We start from the raw sequence: 15,413 nt of genomic DNA on the forward strand, positions 1-15,413 counted from the left end.
CGTTTTCATTGAGCAAAAAAAATTGTGGGCTTTAGGGTTGAAAAGGGGCTCTTTTGAGGGTTAACTATGCTTTTTTCGATTCGGGCCCAGACATGGGCTTGCTCCCTAAATTTCGGTTTGATCTGGCTTTGAGACCTAGCTCGAACTGGGTTTCAGGCTCACTAGACCTGACTTTTCAGGTAGGGTCCGGATGCCCGGGCAAGCTTTAGACTTGAGGGTTTTTTTACATCTGTAAGAGGAAGTGCACACTATTATCAGATGTCTTCCTTTTAACAAGTAATATAATATTATTAGTCAAGTCTTATTTTCCGCAAATAATTGAGTTTCAAGTAACAATGAATTGGTTTAGGGTTGAAAAGGGGCTCTTTCGAGGTTAACTATGTTTTTTTCGAGTCGGGCCCAGACATAGGCCCGCCACCAAAATTTCGGTCTGATCTGGCTTTGAGACCTGGCTCGAACTGGGCTTCAAGCTCACTAGGCCCGACTTTTCAGGTAGGGCACGGCTGTCCAGATAGGGTTTTTGTGCATCTCTAAGGGCAAGCGCACACTATTGTCAAGTGTCGTGATTTTAACAAGTAATATAATATTATTAATCAAGTCTTGTTTTCCACAGTAATTGAGTTTCAAGTGATAATGAATTGGTTTAAGCTTGTAACGGTTTCAATTAGAGAAAGACGAATAAAATTCTTCGTGAAACTTATCAGCAAACGAAATAGTACAACCTTCTATTATGAAATGAAGATATGAGAATAAAGAACGGGTATTTTCTATATCGTTGATCTAAACTCTATCCCAGTGAGCAAATGTGACCTAAAACCTCTTTAAATCTCGTTCCATGTTTGGGCAACGAAGCAAGTCAGGTAAATATTCAGTGACGCGACTTCACGAGTCGCTTATATTGAACATAAATCGACAATTCACGTACACAAGTCGTGTACGTTTATACACCTTGACTTTTTGGTGAAACTTGGTTGAACGTTACAAATTTTGTATCAAGAGTTGTCTTTTAATGTACGCATCTTACAAATCAACTTTCAAATGACAGTTTTACCCATATTTTAAAAATCAATTTGGGATGCATTTTGGTTTTTAAGATGTAGGGGTGATGAAAATGGATTAAATGGTCTTTTTGTGTTTTATGTTTTAATTAAAATTAGAAGGGTAAAAAGGGGAAAAAGAAAACAAAGAATGTGGAAGAGGATATATAATTTTTATTTGCATTGGGTGTTTGGGATTGCTTACAAAAACAACTTATTGACTTATTCCGGTGTGATATCGGTAATAAACACTTTTGAGTGTTTGGATAAACAACTTATATCGGTGCAAAACCGGTAATAAAGAGTTTTTGAAGAAGTTCAAACATTCTAACTTATAATAAATTGATAAACACTTTTGTAAAAAAAAAAATGAGTTGTTTCAGATAAACAATCTCAAACCCCTTAAAACCAAATAAGCTTTTAATCATATATTTATTTCACTTTAATGATATTTCCCTCCAACCCTTTTTAATGCATTTATATTCTCTATTTAATTGCAATTAAATTTCTACAAAATGAAATTTGGTGGTAAATAAATCTTTTATATTTTAAAGTATTTTTTATATTAAAAAAAGTATTTATTAAAATTTATCATTAAAAAAACGAACATAATGTTTTTTTTAATTAACTTGAATATCCAACCCGTTATGCAAACCGACTAATCTAATGACGACCATCTGTTTCGTGGTTAGTTTGGAGTCTCCACCTAAATATAGAAATGCAGTTTCCGTGGAAAATCGAACTTACAGAGATGCCCATGAAGGAAACAGAAGAAATAGCATGTTAGGTAACACAATATGCATCTGTATTTTTGTTGTTGATTATAAGGTCATAAACCTAAAGACGATTGATCGTGTGAGAATAAGAGTTAAAGTGAGAAACATACGAAGTGATTTGGATCCTTGATCACTTTTATTCTCACTCCACCCATGAATTGCGCTTGATATAGAAATTGATCCGTTGCATCTCAATGCATCTCATTAGTGTTGAAATTCAATTATGATTAATTCAATAATGGAGAACCCTTCTTACCCTTCTCACCGTAACTTTTATACTCACTGAAACCCAAACATATGTAAACCTAAATTGGTCTACTTGTAGAAATGTACATGACATCTCTAACGTCCTCATTTCTTCCTCAAATTATAACCAACCGACATGTTTCAAATATCCACTATAACAGCATAAGTTATCATTACGTTAATCTGTGCAGCTAAATTTTAATCCTCCGCTCCTAATACTGAAAGAGCAATTTATGTAAAAAAGGGTCGTACGGTAAAATCAATTGTTATTTATGTTACGTATGTAGCATAGAATGTCGTCTAATATACACGTCGAATTTAATCATAGCAAATTATTCTCCGTGTTTAAAACGGGGTCTATTTTTTTATAAAACAACAAAAGGAGGGGGATAAAAGAGAAATGATGAAGATAGAGGAGAGAAAGTGTAAATTCAAATGGCGTGTCTTCATGGTTACCAAAGTTACATTTCGGTCCTTTATGTTTTCAAAATAACATTTTAACCCGAATAATTACATTACTTTGATGATATTAACATTTTAGCTTTCCCACCAACCATCTTAATCATCATCTAAAATTTTTCAACAACTAATATTAATCACGTTTTAAATGTCATTTAGACAACAATTTTACGTAACATAAAGACGAGCTTAATGAATTAACGTAAATCAGTATTATTAGTTGTTGTCATATAAAAAAACGTGTACGACTTTTAATAACAATGATAACAGATTATATACATTCTTCATATAAAAATGAAAAATATACTGATTTGGTGGGTGTTTGGGATTGAAACAACTTATGTTTTTCTACAAAAGCACTTATCAACTTATTGTAAGTCAAAAGGGTTTAACTTCTTCAAAAAATTGCTTATTACTGGTTTGACACCGGTATAAGTTGTTTATCCAAACACTAAAAAGTGCTTGTTACCCGTATCACACCGGAATAAGTCAATAAGTTGTTTTTATAAGCAATTCCAAACACCCCCTTAATTCTAGTTTCTTTTAAACTTCCTTTTCAAATACTTTAAACCATTGATAAAATCAAACATGACAACATGTTCAATATGCATCTAGTAAAAAAATGTATTTAAAATGAAAAGCAAAAAAAATATATAGAGAGAGTTGTTTGTTTGCCTTTTAATAGTTCTATTAAGAGGTAGCCTCTAAATCGTTAAGAGGTGAATCTTGTTTGAATTTTTTTTTTTTTTTTGTCTCTTAATGGGTCTAAAATTCTTTGAATGATTTTGTATCATGGATCTCCCTTAACCATTCAGCGCTCTAATTTTGTTGTAAATAATTACCAAAACAATTATATTTCATTTTGCACTATATCATGAGAGTCTCTTAATCATTATAACCACTTAATCATTTTACACCGAACCATTCAGCAACTGCCAAACAGACCCAAAGAGTATGTGTATCATTTGGGGTCGGTTTAATGACATTCTCGACTTTGTTTTCGTGTGTGTATTATTTGAAGAAAAAAATACTATCAAATTAACTATTTAAATGTTCTCGTTTTTTTGTGTAACTTCTTTGATTCAGTTTTTTATTATAATTTAATTTAAGTTTAATAACAAAACACTTTATTTTTAATTTAATAATATAAGTTTTTATAAAGATAATAATTAAATATCCTGTTATAACTCAATGATTATCTTAATTATATTTCAAATTTTTTATATTTAAAAATGAGATATTTATCATGTCTATAATTGATTATGTTTATTTGCAGTTTGGTATAGAATTCAAACATATAACTTTAACAAGTTATAGTTACACACAATTTATTTGTAATATTAAATTTAAGTAATATGCATCAGTAAACAATACTCCATGCATAAAAAATATTTTTCAATAGTTTTTGTCAAATGTTTTATAATATAGTATAGATACTTAGATGTTTTATATAAGCTGCAACCCTTGAAAAATTAAAAGCTAAATACGTTATAATATTATATAAATAATATCAACATAATTGAGGTCAAATATCTCGTCTTATTCCGAAATGTCGAAAGAGGGTGACTCCAATCCGAATTCGATATGCAACACATATCCTTGGGACCAAATCTAGTGGCCAAATATCTCCGTCTTAACGGAAAATATAAAGGATAGATATTCCAATATAAACTCGACATGAAATAGACGTCCTACGAATAAAACATTTCAATATTACTTTGCAATTGGTTTTATGTTTGACAATTTGTCAACATCTCCGTTTCTCTGTTTGGAATAATCTGTTGGAGATGCTTTAAATAATCCAAAAGTCAGGATCTCTTTAGAGCATCTCCAGCAGATTATTTAAAAAGGAGAAAATATCTGTTTTGCTCCAACAAATTCTTTGTATTATTTTTTAAAATAGAGAAAACTCGAAGTTTGGAAAACTGTCTCAAACTTTGATGTATCGACAGAAAAATTAGTTTAGTATTTATTTCACCAATGAGATTGAATTATTATTATTTTATATAAAATCTTTTTTAAAAGTGTATTTGAATGATAAATTGATAGAATATTTTAATAATAAAATGACCGTTAAAGTCTCTAAAATATATATTCTATTAGAGTTAGGAGTATTTAACTTTTTATTTTATTTTAAACTAGAATGATACTCGTGTAATGCAGCGAGATAAATCTTCATTTTAATATTTAATTTATATTTTGTCTTTCTATCAATATTATACGATTTTATGTGGTTTTGAAAAAACGATAATGTTTTTATTTTTGAATGAAATATAAATTTAAAAATAGCATAAACATTTGGAAAAAAAAATCGATATTAGTATCAAATGAACTATCTAATAGTTCTCGTTTTTTTAGTGTAACTTCTTTAATTAATTTTTTTTATTATAAGTTAATTTAGACTTAATAACAAAATAATTTATTTTTAGTTTAATAATATAATTTTTTATAAATATAATAATTAAACATTATGTTAGAACCCAATGGTTATCTTAATTATATTTTAGATTTTTTATATTTAAAATGAATGTTTATTATGTATTTGATTATGTTTATCTACAGTTAGTTACCCGAATTTAAAAATGAAGCTTTAATAAGTTGCACTCATGCAAAATTACTTGTAATCTTGAGTTGTAAGTAATATACATTAATAAACAGTACTTCACGCATAAAAAATGGTTTTTAAGAGTTTTTGTCAAATAATTTATAATATAATATAGATAAATTATAAAAAATCTACTTAAGATATTCTTAATTTTTTTTATTTTTAGATAAATAGATTGAGATTCTTCGAATTTAAAAAACTTTTAGAAATATCATCATCAAGAGAAATATTATTTTGAAAATATTATTGACAATAAATTTTAAAATTAAATATTTAAAAAATACTTTACTAAATGTAATTATCAAAATGGAAAACTATTAAAATTGAATTATTATTATTTAAAATATTTTGAATTTAAATCCATATTAACCAATGGTCCAAAGTTGATTTTGAATGTCGAACAAACATTCTGAAAAACGATTAAATTGACGTAAATATAATATTAATGGATCTATGAAAGCAATAAACCACCTGTCATTAAATAAAAATTAATAAGTAAAAAAGCATTTAAATATATAAAATGCCTCTTATCGAAAAAAATTAAAATAGAGTTTATTACATCAACAACTTAGGGGCCGTTTACCAAACAATAACCTTGTAAGTGTTTACGGGTAAAATTTAGTATTATTATTAATTTATAGGGTAAGATTTTAGTCCACCAAAACGATATCGTATGCAACAATTTACCCCGGTAAGCGTTTACTGTGGTAAGAGTCGGTGCCCTCACTTACCGGGGAAGGCTCGTCGTTTTCACTTACCGGGTAAGACTTTTGGTCATTCTCTCGTTCTTACCGGGTAAGATTCTTGGTCTTTACCATATTCATGCGGTGAGTTAATGTTAGTTGGTAAGCGCTTACCAGGCAGGGTAAGCGTTTGGTAAACGGTCCCTTATACTCATTCCGTCAAAAAATAAATGCCTGTATTTTTATTTTAGATTGTTCAAAAATAAATGTTTATTTATCAAGTAAAATGTCTACTCTACCATATGATCCTTAATTATGAAATGAAGAGATATTTTTTTCTACTATTAAGGTGGCGTTTGGTTCGTAGAATGTTTTTGAATGGAATGAAATTTGTTAAAGAAATTTTACTTTTAAGAAATTGGAATGGAATGTTGTCAGGTTTGACCACTTGTTTGGTTGACATACATTGAAATGGAATATGTTAAGAAATTAAAATCTGTTTATTTGGTTTACAGAATGTAGCTTTTGAATTGGAATGAAATATTAGTCAAAAATGTCCTTTTTTGAAAATTTTAATTTTTTTAAAAACAAAAATACTTTAATAAAATAATTATATAATATGTAAAACGATATAAAATACACAACCCGAATATAAATATAAGCCAAACGACGTGGTTTAGATCGGTGGTGGTTCATAGTGGTTCAGATGGCGATGATCGACTGTGGTTCAGATCGAGGGTGATTCAAATCAACGATGGATCAAATCGGTGATGGTTCAGATCGACGGTGGTTCATAACGTAGTGATCGACGGTGGTTCAAATTAGTGGTGGTTCAGATCAATAGTAGTCGGTGATGGTGGTTGGCGGTGGTTTAGATGACTATGGTTGGCGGTGGTTCAGATGGCAATAGTCGGCGTGATTCAAATCGACGGTGGTCGACGATGGTCATATTGGGTTTTATAAGATTAAAGTATATTAGGTTAAGAACATATTTGGTATTATGAAAAAAAAAAATTCATTCCATCAAAATATCATGTAGTTGTTTAAGAATGTTAAATTCCTTTATTTGTGGAATTTGTAGGATTCTGAAGATTCATTTTGTGAAAAAAAAAAAAAGAACCAAACGAGAGAATAATATTTGGCCAATGAAATTCAACATTCCAATTCCATCAGATTTCTTCAAAATACGAGAACCAAACACCCCCTAAGAGTAAAACTGCCATTTAGTTAACTAAAAAGTGTAATACTAACATATCCTTAAAATTATGTGTTTTTTATTGTTGACATTTATTTTGGCACTAAGAGAGTAATTATTGGCAGTAGTAAAAGTTATTTAGATTAATATCTTATCAGTTATTTTAAAATATATCTCAAAATAAAACTGCTTTCATTTATGTCATGACAATGAAAACAAATATTTGCATCAGTAACATACAAAACATTATTTTAACAACGTTTTAGAAGTCGTGAAACTTCATTGTGGAACATAACATTTCATTTTGCATCAACAACAGTATACAAAACATTGTTTTAAATCAATAAAATGTCATTATTGAACAAAAGCTTCGTTAAATAAAACTGATAATAAAAATAACTATAAAAAATTGCTATTTGTAATAAAATAAAAGGGTACTCGTACATAGGCATGGCAATGGGGCAGGGATGGAGCGGGTTTTGTAATCCCCGGCCCCCGCCCCGGTTTGTAGTAACGTCCCCGGTCCCCGGCGGGTACGGAGATTATCATCCTGTCCTCGGTCAAATCTCTAGCAATCCCCGGTCAAACCCATAAATAGTTTCCCTTAGTTTGATTCTACCGGGGATCCCCGTCCTCGGCCCCCGGTTTGAGTAACATCCTCCGTCCTCGGCCCCGGGATCCGTTTTAGCGGGGAATCCCCGTCCCCGTTCGGGTCGGGTGAACCGGGTTCCCCACCGGGTCGGGGCAAATCACCATCCCTACTCGTACAATGCAGCGAGTTACATCTCGATTTTAATGTTTTTTTTTTCTTCTCGATTTTAGTGTTTCGACAATGTTTTTATTTATGAATAAAATATAAATATGGAGATATATCATAAGAAAACTGCAAAATAAATATCGATATTAAATACCAAATTGATTATTTAAATTTCTCTTTTTTGTGTACTTCTTTAATTCATTTTTTTTTATTTTTGTTTAATAATATAATAATTTATAAAAATAATAATTAAGTACTTTTATTATAACTCAATGATTATTCTAATAATATTTTAGATTTTTTATATTTAAAATAAGATGTTTATCCTCTATTTGATTATGTTTATCTGCAGTTAGTTACACAAATTCAAACATAAAACTAATAAGTTGTACTTACACACAGTTTACTTGAAATCTTGAATTGTAAGTAATAAGCATCAATAAACAATACTTCATATATAAAAAATGGTTTTTAATTTTTTTTTTGTCAAATAGTTTATAATATAGTATAAATACTGATCTAACACAAATTTAAAAATGGCATTGTGAAAATTTAAAATTGAGAAAAAAAACGAAACTTTCAAACATGTACACCAACGAATATAAATCAAAATAGTTGGTAAAGCTACTACACAAACAATATATAAGAATATTCCATTATTTAAAATAATAAATAATCTAATTAAAAATATTTAAATATTAATAAAGCTTAAAATATCTATTACTTGTACGATCTGATCGTTTTATTATATGCTTACCCGGTAAATGTTTATTGACGAGAGTTATTCTCTTATTTATTTTATGAGATAACATTCTCGACCATCAAAATTGATTAAAGATAATCGTTTATAACCCAATAAACGTTTACAGGGTAAGAATCGACACTTTCACTTATTGGATAAGACTTTTGATCTCTGTTTTTTCCTCTTATCAGGTAAAATTCTTAGTTTTTTTTTATGTTCATCTGGTAAGGTAATTGAACCTATAAACACTTGTCAATATAAATATTTAGTAAAGTGTCCCTTTAATAATTATCAGTGTTTTAAAACTGTTACTAATAGTACACAATAATTAGATTAATATAACCATAAGGGTGGTGCCTGATTGGTTTGAACTTGGCTCCAAAGGTCAAAAGTACCAGGAGGTCCTAGGTTCAAATCCAAGGAGGAATAAAAATTCTCTTGTGACCACGGAAGTTCAAATGCGGTGACTCCGGGATATCTGCAAAGCAGGTGGTCGTTCTGGGATTAGTCGGCTCGCATAGCGGGTTAGATACCCAAGTTAATAAAAAAAAAAGATTAATACTTTGTTCAAAAATAAATGTTACGTTTATTATGAGATATCGTAAAAATAAACCGTACTCGTGAAGTTCTTTCGCGGGGTCAACGAAAATATGCACTTACGTTAGTAATATACAAAACGATGTTGCTTCGACGACGTTTTAGAAGCCATGAAACATCGTTGTTGACCGTAAGGTTCCGTCAAACAAAAATGGTAATAAAAATAACGACAAATAACTCGACACTAAAAACATAAAAACCTCAATTTTGAAAAATAAAAACCATCGTTTTTTATGTGACGAAATTACATTTACGTCTTGTAAATGAATTTGCAAAGTTACATGTTTTAAAACAATATGATTTTTTTCTTTTGATAACTGTGTATGTCTGGTTCAGTTTGTATACACATTAACTAATTTCAGGAGCTTAAAAAAGAAACATTATCTCGATGTATATCGTTGCATTGTGCGAGTATCTTTTTAATATGATTCTAATTGGGTTTATGAATGGAAATCAAACATTTAAGCTTTAATTTGCAAAAATGGAATAAATTTGTGTGAAAATGGCGATTATGATGTATTATCTCTGATTGCAAGTCCTCATTGGCTATTTCGATTCTTCATGATAATGGTTGAAACCTGTGGGGACCTAAAAGACCCTACAGATCTGTCCAACTTCCATTCATCACCGTCCATCTCCAGATCATTAATGTCCGATTCCATGGCCCTGAGAGTTCCCCGATGACTTTTGTTTACTCTGCGCCCACAGCTACAAATACCACGAAATCGTTTCATCCACTCGATAACAAACCACACACTACAACTGATCATCACCATATTATTATGTTACTTCAATCTGCGATTGATTTCCAGTAGTAAAATTAACTACACGGGTTTTCATGGGGTTTCCGGCGATTTTCAGAGCTCCGACGACGAATCCAACTCCGACTACTTCCGCTTACTGCTGTAGTAGAGTTGTTGTTGGTTTGCCGGATATATTGAAGAAACGGCGATACGTTAATGGAAGAAGAGTAGTCAGTTTGAGCGTGAGAGCTACGGTGGAGAGAAATGGTGGTGATGGAATCGATGCAGGAGAGAGGAAGAGTGCCATCATCGGCGACGGAGGCGGAGGTTATTCGAGTTCTGCTATGGAGGTTACTACATTTAATCAAAGCTTCCCAGATGCAGAGTTTCCAGTTTGGGATAAAATTGGTGCTGTTGTTAGACTCAGCTATGGAATTGGTTAGTTTTCGTTTCCATTTTCTAGACAAATTAAACTGCATTTCTCTGTAGATTGAGGTCATCAATGGCGGTATTCGATTGGATTGTTGATTTGATGATGATTAACAATGGGGTTTTGATATCAATTTAATCCGTCTAATAAACATAAATCGATGAATATATAGAGATTATATATTTATATATACCTGTTTTTCTTGGATTACCCCTTTTGTTTGTTTGCAATTTCAAGAAAAAAAACTAGGTTTTATGTGAATATGCAATTAGGGAAAGACAGAAAAGTTTGATGGGGTTTAGAATTTGACACCATTTTAGGGTAAGAAGTATGTTTGAAAATCAACTATACAATTACCAAAATTCACCATACAACTTTGGCATTCAACTGTTTTTACTCTTTTCATGATTGCATATTCCTTTCTAGTAAAAGTAAAAAGTTCATTCAGATGCTCCTTTGGTGATATGATGTTTGCTTTTGGTTGATTAAGCACATGGGTCCAAGGTTCAACATCACATATACCCAACCAAAAATAGGGGAAATTGGTGTGACCTCCAACTAAGTTTAAACTAAACCAAATATATTAGCATATTTGACACTGAGTTAGGGTCTGAAAGATAGGATGTATACAAATCTTGGCCTAAATGGCAACAAAAGACTCGAATATGGGTTTCCCATCCTATTGGTGAAAGTTTCTCACTTGTTTTGTGAAGTTGGGTATCCTTTAGGAAGTAAGGAGATGTTTTGATATCGGTATTCGAAGTGATTATTATGAAATTTAAGAATCACAACAGAGGCGGAGTTAGGAGTTCTTTCAAGTGGTGGCACTATTTGATCCTAAAAAATGAAGCTACGGATGTTTTTTACAAAATCAGCATTGGGTTTTTGGTTAGTGTGTTGCTTTTTGTATGTGAGGTGTTCGAGTCTTTTATCCCAAAAAAGTCTAGTGCCTAGAAGGCTGAAGGCGTGAAAAAACTATGCAAACCAACTCTACCAAAAGAAATCTTTGTAACTATTATAATTTTAAGGATCATACAGCTACATCCTACAAAATAATACGGTGATATCTTTCATGATATTAATTTTTTTTACACCATAAGAGAGGTATGAGCCACCAATGTACCATAGTGGCCCCTCTCATGAATCACAATCAGATAATTTATTTATTTATTTATTAACCTGGATATCCAACCCGTTATGCGAGCCGACTAATCCCAGGGCGACCACCTGCTTTGCAGATAGCCCGAGTCACCGCATTTGAACCTCCATGGCCACAAGGAGATTTTTATTTCTTCTTGGATTTGAACCTGAGACCTCCTGGTACTTTTAACCTTTGGAGCAAAGCTCGAACCAATCAGCCACCACCCTTGTGATTAAATCATATAATTATTTGCAACAAAGTGACTGAAGTTATGGATATTTTGATAATTTGCATATATCTTTTATGATTAGTTTTGTTGCAGTAACTTTTTAAGTACCTTTTAGTTTTATTTTGGTCCTAGAAATTCAAAAAAGCATAATTAAAGTGGATTTGCCTAACATTGCAAAAATAATTATACCAAATGCAAATTACGTTAATGATGTTTGCAACACATTCAAACACCCTATAAATGGTGCATATGTTTGATAACTTTGGGTGTTATTTTTTGTTGAATTGAATATTTATGCGCTTGTAAATTTATTTTCTAATAATCTAACTCTTTAGTTGGGGTCTGTACGGGCCTTTTGAGATAAAGGTAAAATTTGCGTACATTTTATTTAAGGATTTGTTTGATTTATCCTATCAACGACATATTATTTACCTTCTGATATGTGGTTGGACGTTTCAAAGTGATATTGTGACGTTTAATAATCATAATCATATAATTAGTCGCAACAAAATGATTCAAGTTAAGAACAGTTGCGATACATCCAACCTTGGACAATTGTAAAAGATATAAATTCTTGAAATCGAGATAACACGATTCTTAAAAAATGAGGATTTGTATGCATTAAAAAGGCTAAGAGCTATGTTTTTATCAAGATTTGATTGTTGTTTTGTTATTGTCTCTAGATGCTCATGAATCCATAGGTGACTAATTTCACAAATTAGATGGTTAAAGATTGCAAGTTCTGATCTTTTCTCTGCTAAAAACAGGAATCTATGGTGCCATGGCTTTGGCAGGGAACTTCATATGCACAACAACAGGAATCGATAACACGGGAGGGTACTCGCCATCGTTAGACGCCATTGTGCAAGGACTCGGATATGCTGCTCCTCCAATTATGGCCCTTCTCTTTATACTAGACGTACGATTCAAGTTTTAACAATTTATCTCCCATTTGTTTATTTTTTTCTTCTTTTTCGGCCAAACAGTGGGACCTTGAAGATGACAGCCTGGAAAATTCTCAGTGACCCTAAGGAGACTAACATCTGGGATATCTGCGGCTCGTTTAACCACTTAATTCATGAACTTGGTTGAATGTAATGGATTAGAGATGACTAAAGCGAACGTGGTTTGTCTAGTGCAGGATGAAGTTGTAAAGGTGTCACCTCATGCTCGTGCCATACGGGATGTAGAAGATGAGGAGTTACGAAGCTTTTTCTATGGAATGTCTCCATGGCAGGTAAGCTGTTTGGACATCTCGCTTTGCATTTGAACATGTCGATAATTCATTGAATTTGTTGCAGTTTATACTGATCGTTGCCGCAAGCTCGGTTGGTGAGGAGCTCTTCTACCGGGCTGCTGTTCAGGTGAGTTTACTTGACACATCATTGAAAACTAGTACTAGTCTCACATCTAGACATGGATCATCAAACCTGGATATATCTCTCTATAAAGGGCTATTTGAAGGGTCTTTTGGATAAAATACCGTAAATGAGTTTTCAATTAGTAGCTAAATTTATTTATTTATGCTCGCATTGACCTTCGTCTTGACTTGCCCGTGATTCAAAACAGTCTGCTCATGTAAAAACTTAGAAATACACCTAAGGGTCATTTTTCAAAAAACGAGCTTATGGAGAAGGTCATCGAGCTAAATACCCCGCTATTATTTGAGAGGGGAATACAAAGGGTTCCATATATCCTAACAAGTACTACTGAAATCGTAAATCAATGAAATTTACCGCATCTTTTTTGCCATTCCTTGATCTTTCTTTGCAACTATGTAGGGTGCATTAGCGGACGTGTTTTTGAGGGGGAACGATCTAGTAACAAATGCAAACGGAATGGCTGCACTGGTACGATGATAACAACATTTCCCTTTGTGTTTTTCAGTTTAGAAACCGATATAAAGAGCTAAAAGGTACCATTTTTCTTGATCTCTAGACTGGTGTGTTGCCTCCATTCGTACCATTCGCTCAAGCGTTTGCAGCAGTGATCACAGCTGCCCTTACAGGCTCGCTTTATTATGTGGCTGCATCTCCAAAAGGTACATTTTTTCGTGTATTTTTAAGCTCTCGTTTCTTCATCTCGTCACTGATCTCTTTCGTTTTATTTTCACATCAGATCCTACTTACGTTGTAGCACCAGTTTTGAGTTCACGGTCAGGTCGTCAAGAGATGAAGAAGCTTTTTGCAGGTATAATAACATTCTATCCGTCTAAAACATGAAATTCAAGCAACCCGTAACCTTTTAATTTTTTTTTTTTTAACTCAATAACCTTCAAAACACTTCCTCTGGTGTCAAACACCCTTGCTCCCATTGTAAAACAGTTTGCCCCTGTAACCAATTTGTAAAAGTAACTTTATCAGGAGGTCATTTAACTAAACAGCCGGGATAGGTCCTTTGGATAAATCACCTTAATGAGTATTCAATTAGGAACATGACCTTATAAAAAGAAATTAGCTCAATGACCATCTGACCTCCCCTGGTTCAAAACAATCTGCCCCTGGTTCAAAGCAGTCTGCCCCCGTTTCAAAACAGTCTGGTTTCATCAAAATTTAGAAATACAGCAGTGGGATATTTTGCAATACCAGCTTTTGGAGAAGTTCATCGAACTAAATAGCCTGTTTAAGGTAGAGGTCAGATCTGTATCATCTTATCACTAGACCTTATTTTTGAGCGGATATACTACTTTCGAGTAGAGATGGCTAAAAATTGGTCTCGGGCCTAGCTGGGCAGGTCCCAAATCCATCCCGGCTCCGAACAAAAATTCTAGGACCAATATAGGCCCGGTCACCGGTCTCGTGCCCGGCCCAATTTAAAAGATTATTTTTTATGCAAAATGTTAAGTACATTTTTATAATTACGATTTTTTAAATTTAGTATAATACGGTTTAAATAATAAATTTAAGTAAATAAAAACTTAAAAATACTAAGAACTAAAAGAAACTTAAAAAATCTTGTAAAAGTCTTAAAAACATATTATAATTTATAAAGCCATAATTTTTTTAAAATCAGGCCTAAACATAACCGGTCCCGGGCTGGGCCTTAAAATTCTATAAAAAATGTAACTGGTCCCGGATTTGGCTCAATTTGGCCATCTCTACTTGGAAGTGGATATAATGGGTTGGTTTGGTTAGTGGCGAATTACGGGTTCATGTAAAAGAAATGGTTCATTGGTGCAATCGGGTCGCTAGAGTTGCGACTTTACCATTCTACCCCTATACTAGTCATTTTCTGTAACTTAGCTGTGTACATTCTACAGCCTGGTATGAAAGGAGACAAATGAAGAAGATATATTCTCCATTGCTGGAAGGACTTCTAGCTCTCTACCTTGGATTCGAATGGAATCAGGTAACCCCGAACTTCTGAAATGACGATTTTGCCCTCCATTTTCGTTAATTCTATTTCTTGAAATTGACATTGTGAGGAACCCGTTTCTTGTTTCGGCAGACGAATAATATTCTAGCACCCATCATAACGCACGGCATTTACTCTGCTACGATACTGGGACATGGACTTTGGAAGATTCATGATCACCGGAGAAGATTACGCCAACGAATCCTGCAGCTTAATCTAGAACAACAGAACTCAATTAAGCAGCTTAATCCAGAACAAAAGAAGTCAAGAAATATCTGAAATAGGCCTAGTATTGGTAGTTATAGAAACTGCATCCTTTTGGGATCAAGGAAACTTGTATATTAACAAACAGTAACTAGTTGTATACTATAAATAATATATACAAAAGAGACTATTTTGCCATACTTTTTATACAAAAA

General features: G+C 32.4%; 1 protein-coding gene across 1 annotated transcript; it reads left to right on the forward strand.

Annotated features, from left to right (window-relative positions):
- The first annotated feature begins 9,817 nt into the window (after positions 1-9,817).
- Positions 9,818-15,413, forward strand: LOC112529335. The gene is made up of 9 exons (XM_025140567.1): positions 9,818-10,278; positions 12,408-12,559; positions 12,782-12,877; positions 12,942-13,004; positions 13,422-13,490; positions 13,579-13,681; positions 13,759-13,830; positions 14,900-14,988; positions 15,088-15,413. The coding sequence occupies exons 1-9, from the start codon at positions 9,936-9,938 to the stop codon at positions 15,271-15,273; spliced, it is 1,173 nt and encodes a 390-aa protein (XP_024996335.1). The 5' UTR covers positions 9,818-9,935; the 3' UTR covers positions 15,274-15,413.

The sequence above is a fragment of the Cynara cardunculus genome, assembly GCF_001531365.2.
Source record: "Cynara cardunculus var. scolymus isolate 2C chromosome LG 16, CcrdV1, whole genome shotgun sequence".
NCBI classification, from domain to species: Eukaryota; Viridiplantae; Streptophyta; class Magnoliopsida; order Asterales; family Asteraceae; genus Cynara; species Cynara cardunculus.

What these genes read in the sequence shown, in the direction of transcription:
- LOC112529335 (XM_025140567.1), top strand. Translation starts at nt 9,936, where the DNA reads ATGGGGTTTCCGGCGATTTTCAGAGCTCCGACGACGAATCCAACTCCG. An exon ending in TCTACCGGGCTGCTGTTCAG is followed by an intron (nt 13,005 to 13,421) that starts GTGAGTTTACTT and finishes GCAACTATGTAG; the next exon opens with GGTGCATTAGCGGACGTGTT. An exon ending in CAAACGGAATGGCTGCACTG is followed by an intron (nt 13,491 to 13,578) that starts GTACGATGATAA and finishes CTTGATCTCTAG; the next exon opens with ACTGGTGTGTTGCCTCCATT.